At 47.6% G+C, this 27,492-nt stretch overlaps 1 protein-coding gene across 5 annotated transcripts; it reads right to left on the reverse strand.

Annotated features, from left to right (window-relative positions):
• Window positions 1-1,894: 1,894 nt before the first annotated feature.
• On the reverse strand, window positions 1,895-25,550 carry BCL6 (BCL6 transcription repressor). 5 transcript variants are annotated; one of them, XM_019623518.1, is made up of 10 exons: window positions 25,476-25,545; window positions 14,987-15,025; window positions 13,953-14,124; window positions 12,219-12,440; window positions 9,491-10,462; window positions 8,774-8,958; window positions 7,193-7,360; window positions 5,998-6,128; window positions 5,746-5,883; window positions 1,895-3,115 (listed from the first exon to the last, which is right to left on the reverse strand). In XM_019623518.1, the coding sequence occupies exons 3-10, from the start codon at window positions 14,111-14,113 to the stop codon at window positions 2,972-2,974; spliced, it is 2,121 nt and encodes a 706-aa protein (XP_019479063.1). In that variant the 5' UTR covers window positions 14,114-14,124; window positions 14,987-15,025; window positions 25,476-25,545; the 3' UTR covers window positions 1,895-2,971. The 5 variants fall into 5 exon arrangements, with proteins under 5 accessions (XP_019479063.1, XP_019479046.1, XP_019479056.1 ...); XM_019623501.1 differs by having other exon boundaries at window positions 9,491-10,465; XM_019623511.1 differs by lacking the exon at window positions 25,476-25,545 and adding an exon at window positions 16,185-17,574 and having other exon boundaries at window positions 9,491-10,465.
• Window positions 25,551-27,492: the final 1,942 nt, after the last annotated feature.

Consider the following 27,492-nt stretch of genomic DNA (forward strand, 5'->3'; position numbering starts at 1 on the left):
GTTCCCTTATTTCTAAAATGGGAACGTTTATATCTGTTCTTCCTTCCCTGGGGGTTAGGGTAAGGAGCAGAAGCCTGCCGCCACTCTCTGCCCCAGGCAAGTTTCTTCATGTCTCCTGCCTCAGTCCTTTCATGGGTAGATGACAGATTGGAACCAGGTGATCCTTATCGTCCCCCATCCCTTCTAGCTTCTAAGCAGCTCTGCTGGATTTCTAACCACCCCCGTTCTCTGGGTCAACCCTCTAGCCACCCCCCTGGTCCTGAGAAGCCTTTCCTCTAAAAATCCCACAATAATAGAGAAGAACCTCAGGCGCCCCCTGCTTTATAAGCTATGTGTTTGTGAAAAGTTGCATTCACGTCATGCTTTTGTAATAAAAATTCTATATTCCCTTTGCCCTAGCTTATCTGTTTAGAGATGTTTTCTTTTTACTTATTGATCATCAATTGGCTACAGTACTCACTCTTTGATCTTCCCTTTTGTTTGAACTTGAACACCACACACACTGTCTGCCTTGGCCCTCCAGTCTTTTTATTAAACAGTAATGATATATAAACAAACGCAGGAGTCCCTCAGGGAGCAAAGGAGCCCTGGGGCCAGCCTCCCTCGGGCCTGTGAATTATCATTCCTGAAGCCATCTGTTTTTTAAGTTCTTCTGCCAAGTTTCTATGGGAGCAGAGGGATCATTTTCTCCCTTTTCAAAGAGCAGGGTGAGCTGAGGCCTCGAGCTGGCAAGTCCTTTAAAGTCATTTTCAAAGGAAACCTGAGCTGGAAAGCCATGCGGCCGGCAGAGGGTGGTGTGACTTTCTGAAGCTCTCTCTGGGGCTTTGGGTGGTCAGCTCCTGTAAGCTTCCCAGCACATGCTCAGAGCCTGCAGCAAAGGGACTGCCAAGGGACACCACCTACCAGTGGCCCAGGGTCCAGGGAAGGCTCTGCTTCATAGCTCTGTCTCCCCTCCACCCAGGACTGGGAAGGAGGGGGGGAATGATGGACTTTTTCTTCTGGGCCAGGGGCCAGGACCACACTTGTCCTCACTGTTCTTAGGTCTCATCAATCAAACTTGATCCTTGGAGTTTTTTGAGGTAAAATAAAACTGAGTGCCAAAGTAAGCTAGATTGAATTTATGCCTAAATCATGGAATCATAAGCAATCTAGTTAATCCAATCCCTTTATGGGCAGGTTGGGAAGGGGACTCAGAGGGTTAATGATTGACCCCAGTCACACAGGAGGAGGTGGCTGACCTCCACCACAGAGTTCTTTGGATAAAGAACATTTCGGCAGGGATGGAGGTTTGCTTGGCTAGTAGCCATTCGTGAAGCTTCTGAGTCTGTGGATGTCTGTCAACCACCCAGCAGATACCAAAAGGACACCAAAGGCACCAAGGCGAGAAATGTATGACTGGGGCCAGATGCCTTCATAGTGACCCCTGGACCCCAGCAGAGAGAAACTGTTTCTGAAGCCAGGAAGCAAGATGAACCTTTTCATCACAGAATGAGCAAATTCTCCAAGGTCCAGAGGAAGGAAAAACTCACATGCATTTGTGTCAGAAGGGCTAGAACTGAAGTCATTAAAAGCTCAGCCTAGAGCTCTGAGTGAATAAAACAGAGAGAAGAGGGAACCAGCTGGAAATAGAGGTGAAAGGTCCATCCAGAACCCCCCACCAGAGCTCTTCATGACCAGGGTCTGGAGTTTGCAGTCCATCCTGGTGCTGGAGGTCAAAGATGGGCCCCTGCCCAGCTACCAGGAGCAAGCCCCAGCTGTGGCCTTTCCAAGACCCCCCCCCAGCCAGCAGCCACTGCCCTCCATGAACACTTCCCACTAGGTTAAGAGCAGAGGAAACCAGACCCATTCAAGTCCTGATTCCAACACAAGGAAGGACCCCCCAGAACAAGCCGACTTGACTTTTCAACATTTTATTCTTGTATTTGTACAGCTATATTTTACAACGCGGTAATGCAGTTTAGACACAGCCAAACCCTGTCTCCGGAGTAGTTATAACACAAGCATGACGCAGAATGTGATGGATGAGACAAACATTCCCAAAGAGAGCTTAGTTAGTGACAACTTCAAGTCCCTGTGTCTGCCTACACTTCAGAAAGGGATGGCACGCTTGTCCATCATTGAAAACTTCCATGAAAAAGGCACCGTAGGACACGTTGTATAGGTATATACAAACCGGAAACTAGAACAAAACTACACATTTTTCCTTCCGCAGCTTTTTTTGTTCTTTTTTTTTTTTAATACACACTTTGTAAATTGTAAACCTTCACTTGCAAAAAAATACAAATACACTGAGGCATTTTAGACAAAATATTTTCTTACTTATACAGATGCAATACTTAAAATATTCTCTTAAGTGCTCTTTCTCAATAAAGATTCTCAGATCCGTGTCTGCCTGCAGATACAAAATCGAGCCTTTAACGCAGTTTTATATTTTTAATATATCTTTTTTAGGTTTATATATATTTATTTTATATATATATATATATATATTTATATATTTACAACTCTGCCATATATTCCTTCACCTTTGGTTAAAAAAATTAAAGCCCTCTCTTTGATAACATACTGAAGTCTCTTCTTTTAAAAGAAAGCACATTTACATACAAAAGAAACATCTGTTCCCACAAGACATGTACATTCCTCATTTTGCAGACTAAGTCAAGTCAGAACTTTTGCATACTCCCCCACTTTGATATATAAAATGATTTTGCTTTTTGCTGACATGGTTCGCCTTACACATAGGAGAAGAAGCAATATTATTTTCTTAATGTTTTATGGCAGCGGGGGAAAGAGAGCCGCCTCAGCTCCCAGTCCCCACGCCCCGCGCCCCCCGCCCCCCACGCCCAGCTATGATTTGCACTAGTGGATGAAAGAGGCACTACATCATGGGATGAACATCGTAAAGTGTTACAGTATCCTTTGGGTAGATTCTGAGAAGGGGCTCGAATGGACAGCATCAACACTCCATGCTTCAGCAGGCTTTGGGGAGCTCCGGGGGCAGGTCAGTGGCCGACACGCGGTACTGCACCTTGGTGTTGGTGATGGCGCCGTGCTTCTGGCGCAAGTGAAGACGCAGCTGGCTTTTGTGACGAAAATGCAGGTTACACTTCTCGCACTGAAAGAAACCCAGAGGCAAACTGTTAAGGGTCGTCAACCCAAGAAACGTGTCTTTGTGCAAAGACCCCGGGAAGGGCATCCCCCGGTGAGGGGTTGGGTAGCCCTTCCTTCTGGACGGCCAGGGTAGGCGTCCATCTCAAGCCTGGATCAGTATGCTTTGCATAAATGTCCTGCCCCTACGCTCCAGGGTGTTTCTCATGCCTTTCCCCTTCTTGCGCTGTATTTCCTGCCTTAACTCCACAAGTTCAAGTCTCATTCAAAAATTCAGTGCAGATGCAAACTCCTCTAATTATCAGGGCCTCTTTGAATCTCTCTCTAGGATGATAACAATCCCTCTTTCTTTTGAACCTCTGTAAGGTTTCTAGCCCTGTCTTATCAGGTGGGGAATGCTTTGAGGGCAGTGACCACTGCTTAGTAAATGTTATCATCTTCCTAGTATTGAGTAGAATATATCTCTTAAGCAACTATGCATTAAATCTAAACACATTTGGACAAATGAACTAGAACAGTCTGAATTCATGAAAATTCTCGAGTCTAAGATACACATTTAAAAATGCAGTTACAGTCCCACTTAGAATATATACCTTAGATAAGCTCACAAGGCATTAGCAACTGGAGCGGTTTCTCACTTTAATTCAATAAATAGATGGTAACAGTTTTAGTGGAAAAGTTACTGAAAAGTAAAATGGATGACTAAATGTAATGGGGTACTCTAGATGCAATCCTGGGACAGAAAAAGGACAATTTAGGCAAAAAACTAAGAATATCCAAATAAAGTATGGACTTTAGTTTATAATAACATATCAGCATGGGTTCATTCACTGTGAAAAATGTGTTCTACTAATATAAGACGTTAAAAATGGAAAACTAGGGGCATATGGGAACTCTCTACCTCCTTTGCAACTTTACTATAAATCTAAAACTATTCTCAAATAAAAAGCGTAATAAAATATGTTCATAACAGAGAATATGTTTTAAAATAAAAATGTAAATAAATTTAGAAAAATAAAAACTAGAATGGGTGGGACAGCGACTAGAACCCATGCCATCCACTGATCTAGGTCCCAAGTGTGTCATTTCTCTCTGGGCTTTGGTTTTCCCTTCGTAAGGGACTGAGCATATAGACCCTGCAGGTCACTCTTCACTCTGACGTCCTGTGCCTCTAATCTTCTAGAGAATAATCATAATAGCAAATATTTATTGTGCCCTCACTATGTGCCAAGCACCGCTCTGAACATTTTTGCAAATTTATTAACTTAATACAACAACGCCGTTAAGTTTGGTCCTATTATCCGGCTCATTTTACAGGTGAGGAAATTAAGGTACTGGGAGGATAACTAATGTGCTGAAGAACAAACAGCAAGTAAGAAGGTAGTCAGTCACCCAAGGACAGATAGAAAAGCAAACGAGAAGAACTACATTTTGTAGGTGAACGTTTGTGATATGGGTTAATAGCCATTTATTTGTTTGTTGCTGTGCCCGTCACTACCAGAGTGATGCCATAAAGTCAGCATCATCTCTAACAGTGGTTTTCACATGGTAAGCAAGGGGGACTCTCTTTTCAAATGAAATGGAAACTGGGAAGGTAAACAAGGCTACAGTCCCAGTCCAGTTCTGCCCTGCGGTGCTACAGAACCTCAGTGACTAAAGGAGCACAGTTTGAAAACCGTCCATCCACAGCATCAGCACCATTTTATAGAGAAAGAAAACTGTGGCCCAGTGAGAGGGCCAGGGCTTGCCCAAGGTCCCCATAAGTCAGAATAAGAACCTAGATACCTCAGTTGCCCGGCCAATATCTTCCCCTCTACAGCAGAGATCAGCTGTAAAGCTATTTCTTTAAAGAACCAGATAGTAAATATTTTAGCCTTTGTGGAATCTTTTGCATTCTCTGACACAACTAAACTCTGCCATTGTAGTGTGAAAGCAGCCGCAGACAATACATAAACAAGTAAGCATGGCTGTCTTCCAATTAAGCTCTAAATTTACATTTTATATAATTTGCACATATCACAGAATATTATTCTTTGGATTGTTTTTTAGACCTTTAAAAATATAAAAATCATTATTAGCTTATGGAATGTTGAAAAGTTAGCCCACAAGCCTTAGTTTCCCAAGTCCCTGCTCTAGAACACTACAATTCCTACCAGCTGATCATGGCATCTTGCTACTGGCCACCTGCTCCTTCTTACAATGGCCTTTTCTGTTGTTTTTTCCTATATTACCACAAGCTTCAGGTTCTCCTCCTACTCCTATGACTGCTCCTTCTCAAACTCCTTAGCTTCTCGTAAGTAGACATCAAGCCCCGTATAGGAGTGCGTTGCAAGCACTCAATAAGTATTTGTGGAATGCATGAATGCCTCCACAATCTATGTATCCATAGCCCAGACCTCTTTCCTAAGGCCCAGGTCACCTAGCCCAATACCCCCATTTTAAAGAGGAGCAAACTGAGACCCAGGCCAAGGTCAAGCAGGATGTCTTTGAAAATCAGGCCCAAATCCAGGTCTTATGACCATTACGTTAGGGATCGTCCCAGTGTGCCCTTGAGATTGGAGCAAACAGTTCTGCGGCCCAACTCCTCCACCTCCCTGCCCCGCCCAGGCCAGCCAATAGCCACACAGGCTTCCGTACATGGTAAGGTTTCTCTCCCGTGTGGATTCGCAGGTGGCTCTTCAGAGTCTGAAGGTGCCGGAAACGAGTGCCACAGATTTCACACGGATAGGGCTTCTCACCAGTGTGGATGAGCACGTGGGCACGGAGGTGGGCCACCTGAAAGGAAGAGCAAAGCGTGAGAGGCTCTGTCTGGGTGACCTGCAGACTTCCCGGCAGCCACTCATCAGCACGCCACGTTTGAGAGATCATTTCCTCGTGCCCCCCGCTCACCTGTACAAATCTGGCTCCACAGGTTTCGCATTTGTAGGGCTTCTCTCCAGAGTGAATTCGAGTGTGGGTTTTCAGGTTGGCTGGCCGGTTGAACTGGGCCCCACAGATGTTACAACGATAGGGTTTCTCACCTATTACAGACAGAAAGTGAAAAAGGAAAACCATATTTAATGGAGGTCACCATTAGTCCCTGGTCCCGGGATTTTGAAGCAAGCCGCCCTTCCTGGAGCCACTTCGACTTTATTTCCCTTGGAAGATGTCAAAGAGAAGATCCAGGGGTCTGCCTCCTGGCCTGCCCCCCGCCACCTCCCCCCCGCCACACACACGTATCAGCACTCCTTGATCACAGTCAAGAAGCATGCAGGAGTAGAAACAATGCCAAGCATAGGACGGGGAGCGCACAAGGTCTGCGGGACTTGGGCATGTCACCCTCCTTCTCTGGGCCTCAGTTTCCCTCTTTGGAACCTGAGGGGCGAATTTGGATGACCTGGGAAGGCTCTTCTAGCTCTTTGCTTAGATAAGACTGATTGAATAGTCAACCCACTCACCAGGGAGATACAATCAGACTGCTCTAGTTTCTCTCTTTTAGAACAAACATGCTTTTCCGCTTGTGGCAATGACAGCTGGATTCCATTTGCAACAGAGGTGGGGCCTGAGTTGGAGTAGATGCTCAGACAGAGGAAACCAACAGAAGGGCTGTGCCTTCCCTCATGGAAAGTTTCTGGGATAAAGGACCCATTTAAAATACCAAGCGAGAGAGTCAACTTTGGACAACAATCAGGTTATTAGAAGCTACCTGGTAAAGGAATGTGAGTTGATAAGGAATAAGCCCTTAGAGGAAATCAAGAGGCCTTTAGTTTTTTGTTTTTTTTTCTGGCTTTACAAAAACCAAATCTACCTTGCCTCTCTCAGCCTTAGTTTCTCCCCCTCTACCGTGGGATTAACCCTTCTGACACCAGCATAGGTAGAGAAGCAGGACAGAGCATCTCAGAGGAAAAACAAAGGAGACAGGGAGTGGACACGCCACTAAGCAAAGACATGACAGGGCTAGGCCCCTTGTTCAGGCCAGGGTGAGGCCTGTTCCCTGCCTCACCCCACCGGGTAGCAAGGCCCCACACTACTTTCTCTGGGAATCTGTCCCCTTTGTGACTCCAGTAACCCTGGCGAGCTCAGGTGGGGTGGGGCAGGGCCATACCCGTGTGGACGGTCTTGTGGCTGGCGAGGTTGCCCTTGTAGCGGAAGGAGGCCTGGCAGCGGTCACACTTGTAGGGTTTGTCACTGTGGGTCTGCAGCGTGTGCCTCTTGAGTGAGGCCTCCTCAGAGAAGCGGCAGTCACACTCATTGCAGAAGAAGGCCCCGTTCTCTGTCAGAGGGTGGGAGGGGACACCAATGTCAGCACGAGGAATGGAGGTCGGGCTCCAAGGCCCCTCTCCTCTGTAGCTTTCCCCAGTGCCTCTGCCCACCCAACATTCACGGAAACCCAGAACAAAGGGCCTGTGGGGATTTTATTTTTCTTAGCATTTAGAGTCTCAGTCACGAAGGAGAAAGGAAACAGATTTGAATATTAAGGTGCAGAAGGGAAGCTCAAACCGGCAGGTGCCCATGTGGCCTGCACCAGGCTGAGGAAAGCTCAGCGGGGCTCTGCCTTCTCTGGAGAGCACTGAGAACTGACTTTTCTTATCAGTTCATAGTGTTATTTGCAGTCATACACAGAGGAGCCCTCGGCAAGACCCTGCACGTCCCTGAGCCTCTGTCTGTGTCTCTATCTCCAAAATCAGGATAATAAGCCCCTATCCTACCTACTTCACAGGACGTGATACAACACAAAGCATCATAGGAATGTAAGATAGAAATCACATTCAATGATACTTTGAAGTCACTGCTGGAGGGAGGATCAATGACAAACATGGTCACCCTTGCCCCAATCTGGATGTCATGCCTCCCAAACACTTCTGGGAGATGGGGAAACCAAAGACGATGGTGGGAGTAGAAACAGAGACCCAGAGAGAAGGAACTAGAGTGCAGAACAAAGGCAAATGGACAGGGGGACAGCCCCTGCCCTCCCAACTACAGGTCGCCAACCCTGTGCCAAACCTCTCAGTGTAAGTAACTAATTTTTTTCTTTTGTTATAACAATTTGAAAATGATACATCATGGTGGCTCACCCCTGATTCGGTATTACCGGGCTATGTTACTACAGCCAGAGCTGTGGGAAGACGAAGACTTTTTCATCTCATAAACACCGGGGATGCCAATCACAGACTTTCCAGAAACTGCAATTTAATTATTCAGTTCAACTAATCTAATTCAGCTAACATTCTGAATTAGGATCCACTCTGTTCAAGAGACTCACTAGGACCTATGGGAGATGCAGGAATAAATCAGCTTAGATGCTTCTCCTTACAGCCTCGCTGGGTGAACTAGCATTTGCACAGATCCCACACCAGAAGTTTGGGTCCAGAGGGTCTGAGAAAGCTCTGGAAGTTACAGCCAGCCCCACAAGCTACCTCTGCTGGAATGAAGCTGACAATTCTCTTTGCTCTCTTTTTCACCCCAGATGAACTCTAATACCCCGTCCTCTGCTTTGGTCAGCCTAGCTCCCCAAGCAGTCAAGAGTGGGCAATTGGTTGGTGATTTTAAGTGCCAACGGACTTCCAATCGGGAGCGTCTCCCAATTGGTGACAATAGCATCCGTAAAATGGAGGCACACACCCCATGGAGCAGAGACAGAGGCCTGGCTTATCCCTGGCAACAGGAGAGCGGGAGAGGTACTCACCACAGCTGGAATCTGAGTACTCAGACTGGGTCTCTCCCATCTCCTCCGGGAACGTGGGGCCAGCGGTGTGGAGGCACATCTCCGCGTGCTGCGGGGACTGAGAGCCACAGGACGTGCACTTGGGGGGGTGCAGGTAGAGCGGCGAATGGCTCTCGCTGCTGCTGCGGGGGGAGCCCGTCAGGGACCTGTGGGCAGGAGGAAAGGCTCAGCAGCTGCGGCAGGGAGAAGCAATCCGCCCAGCCTCTATGCCACCCCCTCCTCCCTGTGCTCATGGAGTCCGTTTGCCACTCTGGGTCTGGGGCTGCAGGGTTATCCCCAACAGCACACACATAGAGATCACCGATGGGGCCAAACCAGCTAAAACCCCACTCCCAGACCCAGTTTCTTCTACTCAGTATTGCAGCTTCCCTCATTCCAAGGCAAGTATGCGGATCCCCTCTGTCACACCAGGGCCACAGGAGCTGCCTTTGGGATTCAGGGAATGCTTTTCTACCATAGGAAGGCATTCCCTCTCTTGCTATGAAGAAATTTACTGAAGCTTATTTAATATCCTTCCTTCCTTAGGTCAATTTAATCATTAGGCACTTATCCCATTCCTCTAATAAGCTCAGCATTTCAGGCAAGAAAAGAACACGGCCCCTGCATCCATCAAAACAATGACCTCAGAACACTGGCCAGGTAACCCCTGACCCCAGATCTGGAATGCCTCTGAAGCACCTGTTGACGATGTTATTAAGCCGGCTGGCCTGCGGGATGGTGGAGTCCTCCCCGTTGGCGCTGAGCTTAGTTGGAGACTGGAGGTCAAGACTCTCAGGCTCCATGGGTGGCTGGCAGGCCGGCGGGGCAGTGTAGGCTCGAGGGGAAAGGCGGCCCAGGTCGGCCTGCTCAGGCCCCTCTGGTTTGGCATTCTGGTTGAGGCTGTTGAGCACGATGAACTTGTATTTCTTCCAGTTGCAGGCTTTGGGGTCGGTGGGACTCTTGGCTGGAGGGGAGCCAGAGGTCTGCAGGATGCAGGCATTCTTGCTGCTACAGGACTCCGTGGGTGAGTTGGGCTGGCAGTCGGACTTCTGGGGGCTCTGTGGACTCACCAGGCCCTTCCGGTTTAGGGGTGCATTGGGGGGCTCGAAATGCATGGCGATCTCATCCTCCGAGGAGGGCCTCTCTTCTTCCTTGCCAGCCTTGTCACAGGGGAAGTATGGGACGTTCCGGGCTGAGGGGGCAGCAGGCTTGGGGCCCTCGGCCACACTGTAGTGCATGTCACTCCGTGTCTCCTCTGGGGCTGCCTCTTTGGGTGAGTAGATGTTGGTGTGGCACACACTGGGGGATATTTCCATGGCCGGCCGGCTGTACTCCCCAGGGATTGGCCTGGCGCTGTCGCAGGGGAGAGCCCGCTCCTTAGGGAAGGGGTTGGCCACAGGCATCCGGGCATCCCGCAGCTCCTCATCGGAGAAGAGAAAGCTGCTGACAGGGAGGTGGCTGTACACCGGATACGAGGCGGGTGGTGTGGAGAGGCCGCTGTACAGGCTGGGGGCGAAGGCTCTGCTCTCACACCCGGGGGCGTTCCTCAGTGGCAGGTTGTTCTCCACTACCTCACGGCCCCGATAGGCCATGATATCTTGGGGCGTCAGCATCCGGCTGTTCAGGAACTCTTCACGGGGAGGCTTGATGGCAGGAACCATCTCTGCTTCACTGCTGGAGAAAAAAAGAAAGACACCGGCCGGCCTCCAAATTAGAACTGTGAAACAGACCATCTTCCAGGTGACACGGATCTATGTAACCATAGTAGTGCTCGGGTCAGCGAGGCATAGGAGATATGGTTCTGGGGCAGGGAAACACTTGCAGTTAAAAGGCATTTATGCTAGAGGTCTAGCAATCTAGCCCACAGTTGGGAAACAAGGCCCAGAGAAGGGAAGAGAATTATCCACACAATCTGTGCCTGTTTAGACATGATCTTGTACATTTAAGCTATATATATATAAAATATATACATATACACATATAAAACATATATACATATATAAGTATATATAAATATATGTGTGTGTGTGTGTGTGTGTGTTTGAATCTGTAATTCTTTGTGTTATTATAGAATGTAAAACTTTCACAGCCCTTATTTCATTTCACTCATGCAAAATCCTGCAAGGATGTAAAGTCAGGTATTATTGTCTCCATTTTACACACATGGAAACTGAGGCTCACGGAGGGAAGAATTTATACAATGCCAGCGCCACATGTTCAGAGGGTCATAGACAAACTGACGCCCTGTCAAAGAAAGGATTCACCCTGAATGCTGACTGTAGTTGTGGGAAGGGTACTTTGGAGAACAGGAAGCAATGCTAGTGCAGGAAGCCCTGCCTCTGAAGCAGCTTGACCCGGTCTCCAGCTGTGCCACTTAGCAGCTATGTGACCGGGAACAAGTTACTTAACCGCTGCTGCTCGAGTACAGGGCCTGACCCAGAGAAAGTACTCATAATAATGACAATGATGATCTAGCCACCATTATCACCGACAGGAGACAAAGAGCCCTAGCTGCATATGCTTGAAGGGACATTATGTGGGCGAAAAATAGGCCAACTCAATGTGATCACATTTAACAGAGCTAGAACCAATGAATGAAGGTTAAGGGAGCCATTTCAACTCGCCATAAAAAGGAGCTTTCTAACTGTCCAAGGTAGGTTGCGTGGCTCTGGGAACACTGACTTCCTGGCTCCTGGAGGTGTTCAAACAGAGGATGGAAAAACTTTTGTTTAAGAAGGGATGCAATCACCCCAGAGCAGCCAATCAAACGGTTCCAAAGAAGTCACGCCCTGAGTCTCTGTTCCACTTAGCAAAGCTCTTCACTCCTTTGGCTCTCAGATTCCCCACCTTTAAATGATGGTCATATGTTACTGGCCCTTGGGTAGGGCGTTAGACCCAGTGAACTCAACTTAATTCAATATACATCTTCTCTAGAGGGAGTAGGGTGACATAAAAGCTGAGTAAAGCAGCCCACAGTCTAATAGGGGAACTAAGGCACACATGTAAATAGCTGGAAGTCTAAAGGAGAACTAAAACATATATGCAAATAGATGAAATGCAAGGAAGATCTACAGGACAGGCAAAAGGCTTCGGAACACAGAGGGCGAGCAGAGGAAGGAGCTGAGTGATAATCATAACATCTACTGAGGAGCTGGCATCCAAGCTTGGCCTTGCAGAATGGGTCGGAGGAAAGGGTATATCAAGTGAATGGAACAAAGCAAGAGGTGGGGATGCATAAGACATATCTGATAGCAGTAAGGAGTCAAGTTGGCCTGGAGTGCAAGAGTTAAAAAGGGCAGGAGTGTGCACAAATAGCGGAAATGTGGGTTGTGGCACATTATAGAGGATTATTTTTTCTGTATGCATGCGTTATCGAGGGTTTCTGGTCCCTTTCATTTCCAAGGTTCCCATTAGGGTGGCAGCTCACCTGGCCTTGATAAACTTCCGGCAAGTGTCCACGACATGCTCCATCTGCAGGTACATAGCTGTGGCCATCACGGCCATGATGTTGCCCTCCCGCAGATTGAGGCGAGATGTGTACATGAAGTCCAGGAGGATGCAGAACCCCTCTGGGTTGATCTCCGGATCCAAATTGATCACATTAAGGTTGCATTTCAACTGGTCTGTGAAGATGCTGTAGAATAAGCCACTGTAAAACGAACAAATGTCTCACTACAGCAAACGTATAAACTGTCATCAATTACAATCAACATCATGTGCAGCCCCTCTTCCTGGGGCCGAGCTCCAGAACTTTATGGCAATTAATAATAGCTGCCACTTATGGAGAGCTTACTAAATGCCAGTGAGTCATTAAGCACTTTACATATATTATCCTGTGTTCTTTACAACCTTGCAAGGTAGATACTGTCACTCTTCCCCTTAACAAATGTGGGAACTAAGATCAGAGAGGTTAAGTGATTTTCTCAAAGTCCCACGACCGTTTTTTCCTTTCAGTCTTAACTGTACAGATGACCAGAGTTAAATTTAACACTCATTTGCAGTAACTAATTTTAGTCTATGTCTTTGGGATAAGCATTACCCTTTCTGTTCCCTCCCATTATTCTTATTTTTAAAATCCTATTGTATTTTTTTTTTTTTTAGAGCCAAGTTGGGTATTGATGACAAATAAATGAAATGATGCCTACATCTACACTCTACTGATTTTCTCTAAAAGCCCATAGATTATCACAAGGTAATTATTCCTAGAAGATCCAAGTCCAACTTCAAGTCATGCCTCCAAATTGTCTAGCAGAGGAAAGAGCAGTCAGTTAGAAGCCAGAATTCTGGGTTGGTTGTCATCTCAATTCTCTTTCTGAGCATGTTACCAGAAGTGAGCTGCACTTCAACCAGTAAGTAGCTATGCAACGTAGGGTAAGAGACTTAACTTCTCTTGGTTTCTTTATCTGCACAGCAGGAACAACAGTGTCTACCTTACAGAGTTGTATCAAGAACAAAAATGTCAAGGGTACAGAATGATGCCTGGCACATACTCAGCACTTGGTTAGCATGAGCTATTATTTTTGGATCGCTATAAAACTCTGTTCTCTCCACTACTAAAAAACAGGTGCTGTTGTAGATGTCGAGTAAGTTCTCTACCAGCAATTGAGATCCCTGACTCTACATGAGATCATCTTTTATCACCTGTAGAATGGACGTAATCATGCCATCCATAACAAAGGCCTCTGTGAAGACCCAGGGAGATGATGTAATATAAAATTCCTCTGAACACTTGAAACCCTTCACAAATATGAAGAAATAATAGCTGGCTCACTTATATAAAATATGTAAATTCAGTTACGGAACAAAAGAGCAAAATATTTCAAATTAATTTGCTTAAAATAATTAAAAACTCTCCTTCACTTTTTATTTTTCCACTGGTGAACCGCAGTTCTTCTCTATGTTTGCCCCAACATATTCTTTCTTGAGAAAGTGTATGATTTCTTCTCCCTCTATTCCCATAGAACAGAAACTCTTTCTTCTTTAAAATGTGTGCATTCATTCAGTTTCTGGGATACTACTCTGCCAAGACATGTGCTGGAGGCCTGGAGGCAAATGAGACGTGATCCCAAACCCAGCAAAAGGCCCACACGTTCCGCCTCACTCACTGCCAGCGCCATCACTCCCTGTGTATTCATCTATCTTTCCCTTCCAGACCCCTCACCTGCAGGCCATGAGGACTGTCTTATGGGCTCTAAACTGCTCACGGCTCACCACTATGACAACATCAGTCAAAATATCACGGCTCCGGAGGCGATTCAGGTTGAGAAGAACATCACTGGCATGGCGGGTGAACTGGATACAGCTGTCAGCCGGCGAGGCCATTTTGTCTTCACCTGAAAAAAAGAGTCAAAATCCTGTTAGCCCTCCAGAACCTGTTTCTGGCTTACCAGGAGTGTGAGAGCAGGTGGTTCAGCCTGTTAACATATGGAATGCGAGCCGAGGTCCATTGTGTTTGGTCTTTAAACAATTCATGGCCCATCTCTGGGCATTATTATTCACATCTATAAAATGGGGAGAATAATTTTTATCCAACAAGTTGAAATAAAAAGTCCTTTAGGGGAAAGGGGAGGGGAATGAATATTTGTTGAGTGTTTTCCCCACATACCAAATACTCTGCCAGCATTGAGAGGCGGTGAGTGTGTGACAGGGGGAGAAACCAGGCTTTGAAGGTGAGCATGCTAGCTTTATCTCTTGCTAGCTGTGCGACTTGAGCAGATTGTTTAATGTTTCTGGGCTTTTGTTTCCCAAAATGGGAGTTGTATGTAGTACCTATGTGGTTGTAAAAATTTAAGATGTGTCCCTGATCCATAGTATAGATTCTCCAAAATCATAGCTTTTCTCATCAGTGTCTTGCTTCATTTTCCGAGCCAAAATCTGTCTCCCCTCCATTAGGCTTTAGAACTGTCTCAGTGTACCTCGGGCACCTAGCACATTGCTGGGGCAGAGTAGGTGGCTAAATTCATTTGAACTAAGAAAGGAACAAGAGAATGAATGCTCACACAACAGTGTTAAGATAGTCTAACTATAATCAATGCAAGGGTAATGGATGAGGGCTGAGAGTGATGGAGAAGGCATCAGCCATCCTTCATCTCATCTAACGAAAAGTGGCAACGTTCACACAAACATTTGCATTGGCAAATTCAAAAGAAACAGTTTGTCCACAAAATTTTAAAGCATATAATTCAATTTACTTACCCAATGCCTTGGTTCACAGTCCAAAATTTTGCTTAAAACCTGCAGGGAAGAGAAGAAAAGCAAACAGAAATTGATTTAATGAATTTAAGATTGTCCACTATAGTCTTATTTTAGGACACACGTGTTTAGTTTTACTTTGATAGCTGCAGCCTGCCAGCTGGTGCGGTTTTACCACAAGCTAGCAAACATTTTTCCAGCTTGGCCCTTAGGAAAACAACAGGCACCCGAAGCCATGCAATAGTGCTTATCCCCTGAGTACTGGAAATACATTACATACATTAATTACATATACATATACACATATATTTCCTTTTTCAAAGTAAAAAAAAACATGTATAGCATCCAAAAGCCCTTGAGTTTATGGAAAAGACAAGAAAAAATTCAATATTAATAAGGATGATCCTTCAGGTGTTTGGGGCCTAAAAACTCCAAACACTTTTCAAAACCTGCTAAAATATTATCTTTCAAGTCTTAGAATAATTCCACAAGGCCAACAGGGTCAGTATCTTTATCCCAATTTCACTGGTGACAAAACTGAGACTGGGGTTCAATTGGCTTGCTCAGGACAAACAGCCAGACAATACTTCCTGACTGTCTGAAACACAACTGAATACAGAAGTTGCAGAATACAACCGGAGATGGCATATCTACGCTTTTCTTAAGAATCTTTGCCTTCTGTTTCAAAGTTTCCTCTCCCTTCCCTCCTGGGTCTAAGACCGGATAGAGTGCCACAAACTTCCAAGTTTGTGCTTCCCCCTGCTGGTGAAAGATTTACTGGTACTTGTGTGGTTTAAGTGAGAACTGGCTAGGGAGCACTCATGAAACCCTCTCCAAATTGGTTTCTCTAAAACAAAATAATTTAAAGCACAGGTGTAGGACTCTCACTTATGGTTGTATGTGGGCTACCAAACAAAACAATATCTGACCCCTCTTCCCCACCCACTTCTTAAAAAAAAATCATAGCTCTTTAGAGCTATTTTCCAGGTAAAGGGGCCTGAGGCCAAAGAGGTCATGTTAGGCCACATAGATGGTGAATGGTTCGGCCCTAGGTCTTCTGGCTCAAATTCCTATCCCCTTTCCAAATCAGCCTACGTGCTGTAGAACATGCAAGACAGCACCCTGATGTGGGTGAATCTCATTTTTAAGTTCCTTCCCCCACGCAAACACTTTGCCCCCATTCCAGGCTGCTGAGTCTTACCAAATGAGCACTCTAAAATGAGAGGTTTCCTTGAGTCTGTAACCAAACACTCTGACATTTCTCTGTGGTCCCAAGTGCCAGTCACTCAATCTCATCGGCTTCAAGGTTAGTGTGTGCATGTGAGTGAGTGGGGGGTTAGGGGGAAGAAAATGGGGGAAGGGAGAGGACAGAAAAAGACGAAAGAACCTATTTACTCCTCTCCCCATCCTAACCCAAAATGGGCAAGAACGATACACTAAATTGGTGCTAACCAAAGTTCTATGATTGTTTCCTTTGAAAAGGAATGCTGAAGACATGTGAGGTTTATTTATAAACCCTCTCCTCTTCCCCCATGAAAAAGATCCCTAAACACTTCTGGAATACCTAAGCCTGTCCTGTAGCCAGCTTCAACCACCAGCTCGCCTGTGGATTTCCAGTCACAGGCTTTTGGAACCACAGGAAGCCCAGATTTGCCATTTCACCTTGACAATTGGCAGTGACTCAGTCCAGATTTGGACTGAAACAAACAAAACAATTTCCTTGGGTCTACTGTCAGCAAGGCTCTGGGATGGGCACTTTTCACCCTAAACCTCTGCCTGGATTGGCCAAAAACAAAAGCACATATGCTAAGGCCCATGTCCTTAGTAAGTCCGCTTTTCCCTAGGCTAGCTCTGTCTTAGGAGGCCCCACCACAAGTGAGTATGTGGGTTATGGTGGGTGTGGGCAATGGACATACCTCTAGATGCCACAGTTGTGGAGGCACTACTAGCATTTGGGGTTTTTTTTTACTGACCACTCAACTCTTTCCAGTCCATTATTGTATCTGAGCCTCATAGCCCTGATTTACTGGGGAGGATACTGAGACTCCAGGGGATAACCCTTGCCCAACATCTCAAAACCAATCCCCAGCGAGCCCTGGACAAACCTGTCTGCTAGCTTCAGCCAACTCACCAATGCCACACACAAGACTCATTCCACAAAAACAACCAAGAGGGCAGAGCTGTCCAGGAGAAACTGACAAATGCACAGCACCTGACCCAACCGCGCCCCAGGCACAGTAACCAAGTGAAAGTTAAACGTTGTCTTCTCCACCCCCCCCCCCTCACACACACTTTCTCTTCTTGGGTACTTTCCCTGTGTATTTTCAAGTAGGCACCTTGAGGAGAAGGCAGATCCCAAGAGAGAAAAGAAGACAGCAGAAATGACAGGGAGAAAAAGGGAGATAAAGACGATGAGAGAAGGGCAAGAGGCGAGGTTAAGAGCGAGAATGAGCCAATACAAAGACCCGATCCTTTTCCTCCCTCCTCCACTCGGCGGGCACTAGGCAGCCCATTCTCTCGCTCACACACGCGGGCAAACTCCAGCCGTGAGCGCCGGAGCAAGCTGGCTCAGATTTGCCCACCCTCAAGACACCGTACCTGTCTGCCAGGGACCGCCCACCCGGGGGCGTTGTGCTCGCACCGCTGCCCGTCCGCCTCCAAGCCCCTGCAGGCTCGGCGGAGGCCCTATGGTATGACCGTGGCAACCCTTAATTTGGTAGATTCAAATAAAACTTTTAGTGCACCTCGGTAGCTAACATTGTGTGTGCCTTTCTTTCTTTCTTTCTTTTTTTTTTCCTGTTACGCCGTCAAGGCAGGGGGCAGTGAGGGGAATGGCACAGCCCTCTCATTCCCGGAACGTAGTCGATCTCAGCTCAGCGGATTTCACAGAACACTCTGCCTATCGCCGGCTCCAACAAGAAGTAACTTTCCAGGAAGCTGCCGGCCCCCGACGGCCGCCAAGATCGCCGCCTGCGCCGCGCGGGCGGCCGGGGATTCACCGGAGGGGGAGGGGGTGGGGGCACCGGAGGAGGCTCGCTGGGAATATGGCGCACTTTCCCTTAAATCCCTCGGCCGCGTCGGATCCAGGGACTCTTAGAGCTCACGTAGTCCAACCCTTCCCTTCAACAATTTTACAAATGGGGAAGGTCCGACAACTTAGTAGCAGAGCGGATCTAGAACCCAGGATTTTGGGTCCAATCCAAGGCTCATTTCATGACTTCAAGTTGCCCAATTCCGGCGTTTGTTTGCCTGAGGGGTAATTTTTCTTTTTTTCTTGCCCCCCCCCCATTTAAGAGGGTGGTTAGGCGAGGCGTCAAGGTAAAAAAGATGAGTCCCTAGAGCTGAGGGTCTCCATCCAGCGCGCCCCAGTCGAGCTGGAGGAAAACTAAACCCAAAGCCCCTTTCCGCCTACGTTGGCAAGTAGGGGAACCCAGATAGGCTGGGTTTCCGCCCTAAATCTTCAGACTAGGAGCTGCCAGTCCAAACCCGGACCGGTTTCGGTATTTCCGAATTCGATTTCTCCGAAACCTTAGACACAGCATTGAGCAGAGGCCGCCGGGCGCCGACCCCACCGCGCGCACGGCTGCGCTTCAAGGTTGCCTCGCCTTCCCGTGGCCTTCTTCGGAATTATAACCTCTGTGTGCCGTCTCCTAATTGGTCTCAGTAGCAGGCTTAGAGAGGCGCTTTCAGGGACCGGGGATAAGGCGGTGGGGGAATGCTTAAGACGTAGCGTAGCCACTAAGGCCTCAGCCGGGTCCTAAAACTGGCGGTAGCTACACTACACGCTGCGCATCACTTGGGCGGCGGAGGCGGGGTCAAGGTCCGTTCATAAAGACTGGGCCACTTCAGCCCCGTATAGTCCGACTTTGAGACTGTCTCATCCCTTCGCATGGTGGAATAAACGTGAAAGCGAGGGCTGAAATTTAATATGGGGTGGGATGAGAATCCAGGAAGCGAAGTAAAAATTAAATCAATGCACTTATTGGAAATTAGGAGTCCCGTGGTTCTGGGAGCTCAAACCTAATCATGTTTTACCGTTGCCTAACACTGGAGGGAGCCATGCATCAAGGCTTGAAACCAACAATCCCTAGTCGCCCCGCCCCTCCTTCCCATTGACCTAGTTTAGGCAGTCTCGGGATCTGGAGAACTCCTTCCGTCCTTCCCTCCACCCCCCATCCCCCGCCCTACTCCCCCGCCCAATCCCGGCCGGCCGTTGGATTATTGGTAATCTAATAACTCCAATGCCTCGCTGAGAAATCCAAAAGAGAATGTGTCAGTGCAAAGTACTGTTTAGGGGCAGGGACCAGTTATTTTAATAAGGCTGGAGCTGCTGCAGCGAACTCCGCATTAGAACTCCTACCGGAGCGCTCCCTTTCTCCGCAGCATCTTAACTAAGGATCTGCTCCGATCCAGCTACAGTGGTCCCGCGGTAGCGGGTGGAGTCATACCGCTGAGTTGTTTTTGTTCGGGGGGGGGGGGTGGTGGTGGTGGTGGTGGTGGTGGTGGTGGTGGTGACACTCTTCGCGCTCTTGGCTGGGGGGCGGGAGGGTGGAGAGTCGACAGTAGATGAAAGCGAATTTTTTAACGCGGCGGCCTTGGCGATCGTTTTGGGCGACCAAGGTGTTCGAGGACTTTACGTCCTGACTTTCATTTATATCACGTTTCCTGCCAACAGCTCTCTTGCAAGCCTGCAAGCTTCTAGGAAATGCAATAAAATAGAAGGATGTGTTTTATCACCAAGATCCGAAGAGGAGTTGCTGAAGGGACGCTCTCCATGCGCCCAGCTCGCGACAGCTTTCCAGAAAGGGCGGGCAGACAATGTCAACAAACCACGTCCCCGAGCAAAGATATCTCGGCCATCCTGGCTGGACCCGTCTTTGCCTTTGTAAAAAGGCTGGCGGGGGAGGGGAGCGGCATGATCTCCCCAAGCAAACAATGCCTTTAAAAATCCGATCTGGACAGAAGTCAGCCAAGGTCTTTATTCACGTTAATGAAGATGGAAGGCACTAACTGTCCTTGGAAAGCGATGAGTCAAACTTGACCGCTCTTCAAACACGTCCCCAGATTCGTTTCCAGCCCGAACAGAGGCGCGTTTCTCCGACGCGGCCTCCAACAGCTCCCGCAGTGGGAGAGGCTGAACTCGATTCCGGCGGACCAGGGCGGTGGAGACTATACAGCGTCTCCCGCGGGTGTACGCGCCGGCGGTCGCTAGGGGCCGCCAGCAGGCAGACGCGCGTTTGCCATCTTAAGTTTTGAGTTCTGAGAAAGAAAACTTTGCTATGAAGCTGTTGTGGCACATTCTATGAGGATTATACTCTACCTGTCCGTATGACCCACCCACATAACTGATTTCTCTCCAAACCACTAAGCAAAATTTAGAAGGAAGGGGAGGACACTGATTTTAGTATCCAAATGTGAGCCTGAGGTGCAGCAAGGTGCGTCTCTGAATGTCAAGGAACAGGGCCTTAATCACCCCCTCCCCCAAGATCTGAGACCCCTACTCCTCAGAACAACAGTAGGCTTTTCATGTCTGTTACTGAAAATCTTAGGCGATATTTCCTAAACAAATTCCTCCAAGACAATTGGAGAACTGTTTCCAACTACGGTGACTGAAGAAGTTGAAATCATGGCTCTCTCTAACTGTTGTCCCTTTCTCTTAGAAACATCAAAGGAGCGGAGATAAACTTGCCTTTGACTTTCAGTCACTGACTTTGAAACATCCGAAACAGAAAATCTAGTCCCGATTAGGTCACTAACTCACCATTAACAGCCCCCACTCCCCCATCAGGTCTGTTTCCTCAACTGTAAAGGGCTGTATGTCCTACAGCCCCCAGGGCATCCCTCCACTACCGACTTCCCCCCAGGGAGAGACCACAGCGACAGGGAGATAGTGTGATCAAAATGGGGTATTTTATGGTTCTCTTAGTGGAGTACGATGTTCATCGCTAAGCAACGTGGACCGGACAAGCATCCGGAGGCTTTCTGATTTTCATCCATCTTACCAAAACTTTGGAGGTCAGATGTTATCCTCATTGGAGGGTGCCCTCCTTGTCAGTTCTAGCACCTGGTCGGGATGCTTGGGGGTCTCAAAGGTGACGCTGTCGGCCCACAGCCCAAGGCGGGGAACTCGGTCAAGACCTACCACTAGGTGGCAGACTCATTCCATCCGAAAATCACCGCGAGGGCACAACCTTCCACACCCCACTACTACCCACAACCTGTTTTTTTTTTTTTTTTTAATTTTCTTTCGTCTGTTAGGGGGAGGAGGCTGCCTCCATAGGCAAAGATGGAAAACATTTAATTGACTGGCTGTAATTCTGTTCTTCCCGATGCTCACGCCTCTAGCAACCACAACACATAATTTGCAGTTGAATTCATGTATTATACGTTGATGTTTCCAGCCCGAAATGCTGAACGTATTGGGAAGGGAAAGGATGCACTTGTCTTTACTAAGTAGAATAGAGTCGAGGATAAACTGATCCCCGTGGAGAAAAGGGGGTCCACCCAGGCTACTGAGCTCGGCAAAGCCACAGTGGGGGGAGAAAGGACTAGTACGATCTTTCCGCGGCGCTGCTGATCTCGGATTGCGAGAAGGGGAGGGTCTAGAGGAGCCACTCTTGGTATCCCGTGGGGCGAGGAGAAACCGGCCAGCTTTGCCACAACACAGCACCCTCACTCGCATCACTGGCGGCGGCATTCCCACTTGTTGCGCAGTGCGGGAAACCGGCACGCGCCGCACGATTTTGCCTCCCACAGGGCTCCAAGCCCAGCTAGACCAGCCTCCATTGCCCCACGCCATCCCCAAATATCCCTCCTCCCCCTTCCATGTACACCATCATCACCGTCAGCAAAAACTACACGACTTCCAGTCACTATGGTTTTTGACACCAAAATATTCCTCTTTATCTCAGTGTCAGACAGGCAGAATTCAGGAGCCCTGCGAAGCCAAGTCCAAAAGGAAGGGGAACTGCCTCCGCCTGGAGAACTCGCCTACTTAAAGCCAACTAGGCAACACTTCGCTCGCTCTCGCTCTCTCTCTCTCTCTCTTTCTCTCTCTCTCTCTCTCTCTCTCTCTCTCTCTCTCTCTCTCTCTTCTATTATGACACTTTCTCACTACTTTGCCTATTATGACACCATCCTTGATGGAAAGCAACTTCATTTCCCCCCTCCCCCTCCGCCCCACTGGAAAGACCAACTGCAAAGTCCTTCTTGAAAAAGTTAGATTTATCTCCCCTTCCTAAAGGGGAAAAAAAAATTCTCATAAGGTCGTTTCACAGTATTTTTCAATATTTGACTTTTGCACATAGAGTTTCACTCACCGAGGGGTGGCGCTGCCGCACCACCTTCTCTGAATCTCAACTTTTTCTCAACAACTGGGCTGTTGAGTGTGGCTACCCGGCAGGGGAGAGAGGGAAGGAAGGATTTTGACATCTAGTCATGGCTACCATTTACTCAACCAATAACTGGAACTCTTCAAGGTCCAGCAAACAACAGCTTAAGAATTTAGAGTCCCACCCCTGTCCACTAAACCCAGAATGAATTGAACAGTCTTTTCAAGAAAGCATGGGGTAAAACCTTTCAAAACTGAGCACAGGGAAAAAGGCCAATTGGAGAATTCCAGCTTCCTCTGGCTGCCTTCTTCAAGTTGCTCAGTTTTCACAAAGAGCTTCTAGTCTTATTGTCACTATCAACAGACCCTTAAAACCCATCAAATGCTTGGGTCTGCAGTATTGGACAGTCTTCCAAATAGTTGGATATTGGAAACTTCTATTTTAAAATGGGGGGAGGGAGACTATTTCTCATTGACAGGTTTTTATTTTGGCCTCGAGAGTCAAATGCAGTCATTTCAGCAAGGGAATGCCCGTCTCCTGATGCTCTTTCCAGTTCTCCTCCCCCAGAGACAAATAGCTTTTCTTCATTTAAAAAAAATGTATATATTTTAAAGCGAGAATGTGATTTCACCTCTTTCCTTTGAGCTCATGTTTGCTACCTCCAGGAATAGCGTGTGGACTAGGGCCAGATGAACTTCAACTTGGGCTGCAGATTTACGAGGTTCAGTTCCAGTGCCAAAGACTCCTGGTAGTAAATAGTGAGCAAAATAGATACCTGTCTCCTGACGAGTCTTGCCAGTCCCCCTCTTTTAAAAAGTTATTTATTAAAACCACATACACCTTGCAAAGAAAAAGGGAAACTGGCAGCCTCTCTAGAGGAAGCCGGTGGCATCGCTCAGAGCCACAAACTGTATTTCTAAACAGCTCTTTCCCTGGTTCCCTCTCTCCTGCCCCACTTTTTTTTTTTACTGTCCGGAAAAAAAAAAAAAAAAAAAAAAAAAAAAAAAATGCATCTACTGACACTCACTTTACTTAAAAAAAAGAAAAAGTAAAGCATTACAAGATTTTCTCCTGGAAACTATAAACTGGTTGAAAAATAAATAAATAAAAGATTAAATCCGTTTCCTGGGGGGGCGAGTAGGGGGACGGAATGACCAGCTCTCTGAGACAGTCAGGGACACAGTAACAAGTCTAGACTTTCAGCACCCTGTTTGGGGTCATTCCCCCTGCTCAGTTGTCCGGACCCCCACCACCAATCTTAACCACTGAGAGAAGGGGTACAACATAAAAGGGGTCTTTTTCATTCTTTTTTTTAATCTGTTGTGCTGTTTTTGTTTTCCATGGGGAAGCTTTAAAACTAATAATTGCAACACTAGTTCCATTTTCGCCAGAGTTCTAATAACACGGCATCACACAGGCAACGCAATCCACAGTTCTCAAGACATTCACCATGGTCACTACATCCGGCAGCGGGGTGGCCTCTCGCTCCCGCTGCCCTCGAACGCAGCCGATTTCCGAGGCTCCAACTCCCTACCCGCTCCCGCCCCGGGCCGCCGCCGCCGCCGCCTTCCCCCATTCCTGCTCCCTCGAGAAGAGCCACAGGTTGCAAATCCAACCAACCTCGCAATCCGTTTTTGCAAAATCACTCACAAAGATCTCCCTTTCGCGCCCATGCCCCCTCCTCCCGCGCCGGGTCGCCCGGCCAGTACCACAAAGTGCCCTTCTCTCCTCCCGGGTCTTGCACGTAGGAACGCGGGCTGGGGCTGTTTGTTTTCCCCTTGCCCAGTGCAAGGACCTTGGGAATATGAAGCCTGACGTCGACCGCTCTCCGGCCTGCAATTGTCATTTTACAAAGCTTGCACCATGGGAAACATAAAATTTAGGAAAGAAGAGGAACAGCCATTGGGAGCTAACACAGAGTCACGCAGCACCCAAAATACAAACACCGTGACCGCCAAGAAATCCTGCCACCTTCCCGCTCTGCTGGGCTGTCCTGTGAAGGTTCCGGGAGTCCCCGCACGCTGTACAGCACCGCAGGTGCAAACACGCACCCTTTCCCCACCCACTCCCCAAATCACTGTCCCGCCGTCAGCTTCTACCCTTAGGATGGGGAGAGGGAGCGTGCGGGGGTTCTCGAGTCCCTCGACTGCAACCAAGAAAGAATAATTTTCAAAGTATTCAACATCCCCGCCCCCAGGCAAGCTAAATCTTCCCCAAACGCAGGGGAAGGGGACACCAAAACACTCTCATTTCATTAGGAAGATCACGGCACTGAAAAGAAAGAGTAGAAACTATACTTCATCTGGGTTTATGAAAAAAAAACAACAACAAAAAACACAACAACAACAACAACGAGGAGTTCGCTTGCATTTTTCCTCCCAAATCTCGGCTCGGAAGCAGGGAATCTAGAGGACCGAGGCCGGTGGAAGGGAGCCAGCGAGGCAAGCGAGCAGGCAGCCTCCCTCATCGCCTCCCGGAGTTACCAAGAAGGACGGGAGAGGGGAAGGAAGGAAAGGCGAGGGAAAGGTGGAGGGAGGGAGGGAAGGGCAGGCTGGAGCGAGGGAGCAAAAAAGGCAGCTTGCAAGCTAGAAAAGAGGGGAAAAACACAGCCGCACGAATCCAGCGAAATCACAAGCCGTACGCAAGCAGGCAGCAGAAAGAGCGAGAGCGCGAGCGCGCGTCCTCTACGCGGTCTAGGGCCAGACAGCCCCCAGACTTGCGCGAATCACCCCCCAAACACTGTCTCGTCCTTTCTGCTCCGGCCGCCCCCTAACTCCCCTTCTTCCTCTCTTCCACCTCCTTTTCAAAAACCAAAACAACACAAGGGAGGGTGGCAAAAGCCTCCCCAAACCGGCCGATTCACTCAAAGACAACAAGAATAAAATAATAAATACATAAAAATCTACATCCTAGAGTGGGAGAGACGTGGGGCTAATCTTCGGCATTTATTTTTAACACCTGACAGCTAGAATAAATAAATATATACATTTATATCAATAGATACACATAGGAAACTTGGAGCCAAAGCATTTGGCAAGAGCGGAAAAAAAGAATTAAAAGGTAAAATAATGATCATGAGCAGCGGCGGCGGCAGCGGCACCAGCGGCAACAGCAGCGGCGGCGGCAGCAGCAGCAGCGGCGGCAGCAACAGCAATAATCACCTGGTGTCCGGCCTTTCCTAGAAACTTCTTGCATCACCACTTCTAAGAACCCCAGTTCTAAGAATCAACAGAGCTCAATTCTCGGAATTTGAGCTGCGGACTTTACCACTGCTACATGACAGGGGAGGACTCGGTGTCAGCTCTCCCGAACTTTTGCCTCCTCTAGTCCATAAAAAACCCTCAAAGCCACAATATTTTCCCATTTTCCGGCATATTTCAAGGCCCTCACAGGCTGTGTGTCTTGAATTTGGAGGTCCCAGTTCGAGGCTCGAGGGGCCAGGCGGTGGCCCTCCCTCCCCAGGCTCGGAGCGGTGGTACGGCCTGCTCCGCCACCGTCACGTGGGCTCCCCCTCTGTGACGTCGGCGTCTTCGCTGTAGCAAAGCTCGGCCTCTGGAATTCTGAGAACTAATTTGCTATTCGGTGACATAAGAGGGGGAGTGAGCTTTGCTTTCCCGGGGTCTGGGTCTAATTCCTCCTCTCTTACCCATAAACTCGGCTCCTCGAGCTAAATTACACAAAAGGGAGCGAGAGGTTCCAGCCGTAGGAAAAAGTCTGTTATATATAGTAGGCTTAGAGGCGAGTAAGAGGAAAAAAACAACAACAAAAAACAATAAACACCACAGCTCTTTCCAGCTAGAATATTAGGCACCACGAGAAAAATACTTGCCAAGCAGTTTTCGGTGGGTTCATTTGCTTTATTTTTATTTGGGACAGTTGGGTTTTTTTCCTTGTTGATGTGGTGGCTTGGGATTTTTGGTGGTTGTATTTTGATGATTTTTGGATTTTTGCTTCTGATTTTTGCGTTTTGTAAGTTTGTGGTGTTACGTAAATCTTAGGATCCCGCATCGTTGGATTTTGTTTTCTCTCTCTCTCTCTCTCTCTCTCTCTCTCTCTCTCTCTCTCTCTCTCTCTCTCTGTGTTTCCCTATCTAATCTCTCAAGCGGTTTAAAGAAGATGTGCTATTTTTAATACTGATGCTATTGAAAGAAGCTGAAATTTTGGTCGTATGTAACAATCCCAACCCCCACTTTTTTTTTTTTTGGTGCAATTTTCTTTTTCCCCTTGGACTTTTACCGAGAGGAGGCTCTCCTGCACTTAAGAGACAGTGTTCAAAGGATTTGTTTTGTTTCTTTCCAGGACAGCAAGTGGTGGGTTTACTCTTTCCGTTATTGTAGACTTAGGAAATTTCTTCCTGCAAGAAATGTGTGTATATTTGGATATGTGTACGCGTGTGTTCTACAAAATTTTGAGCCAAATACTTGTTTGTGTTTTGCTTTTCCCCAAAGTCTTGNCTCTCTCTCTCTCTCTCTTTCTCTCTCTCTCTCTCTCTCTCTCTCTCTCTCTGTCTCTCTCTCTTCTATTATGACACTTTCTCACTACTTTGCCTATTATGACACCATCCTTGATGGAAAGCAACTTCATTTCCCCCCTCCCCCTCCGCCCCACTGGAAAGACCAACTGCAAAGTCCTTCTTGAAAAAGTTAGATTTATCTCCCCTTCCTAAAGGGGAAAAAAAAATTCTCATAAGGTCGTTTCACAGTATTTTTCAATATTTGACTTTTGCACATAGAGTTTCACTCACCGAGGGGTGGCGCTGCCGCACCACCTTCTCTGAATCTCAACTTTTTCTCAACAACTGGGCTGTTGAGTGTGGCTACCCGGCAGGGGAGAGAGGGAAGGAAGGATTTTGACATCTAGTCATGGCTACCATTTACTCAACCAATAACTGGAACTCTTCAAGGTCCAGCAAACAACAGCTTAAGAATTTAGAGTCCCACCCCTGTCCACTAAACCCAGAATGAATTGAACAGTCTTTTCAAGAAAGCATGGGGTAAAACCTTTCAAAACTGAGCACAGGGAAAAAGGCCAATTGGAGAATTCCAGCTTCCTCTGGCTGCCTTCTTCAAGTTGCTCAGTTTTCACAAAGAGCTTCTAGTCTTATTGTCACTATCAACAGACCCTTAAAACCCATCAAATGCTTGGGTCTGCAGTATTGGACAGTCTTCCAAATAGTTG

This window comes from Hipposideros armiger, unplaced genomic scaffold, assembly GCF_001890085.2.
Source record: "Hipposideros armiger isolate ML-2016 unplaced genomic scaffold, ASM189008v1 scaffold_14, whole genome shotgun sequence".
In the NCBI taxonomy this organism is placed as follows: domain Eukaryota; kingdom Metazoa; phylum Chordata; class Mammalia; order Chiroptera; family Hipposideridae; genus Hipposideros; species Hipposideros armiger.

What these genes read in the sequence shown, in the direction of transcription:
- BCL6 (XM_019623501.1), bottom strand. Translation starts at nt 14,113, where the DNA reads ATGGCCTCGCCGGCTGACAGCTGTATCCAGTTCACCCGCCATGCCAGT. An exon ending in GTACTCAGATTCCAGCTGTG is followed by an intron (nt 7,361 to 8,773) that starts GTGAGTACCTCT and finishes ACCCTCTGACAG; the next exon opens with AGAACGGGGCCTTCTTCTGC. An exon ending in CCACAAGACCGTCCACACGG is followed by an intron (nt 6,129 to 7,192) that starts GTATGGCCCTGC and finishes TGTCTGTAATAG; the next exon opens with GTGAGAAACCCTATCGTTGT.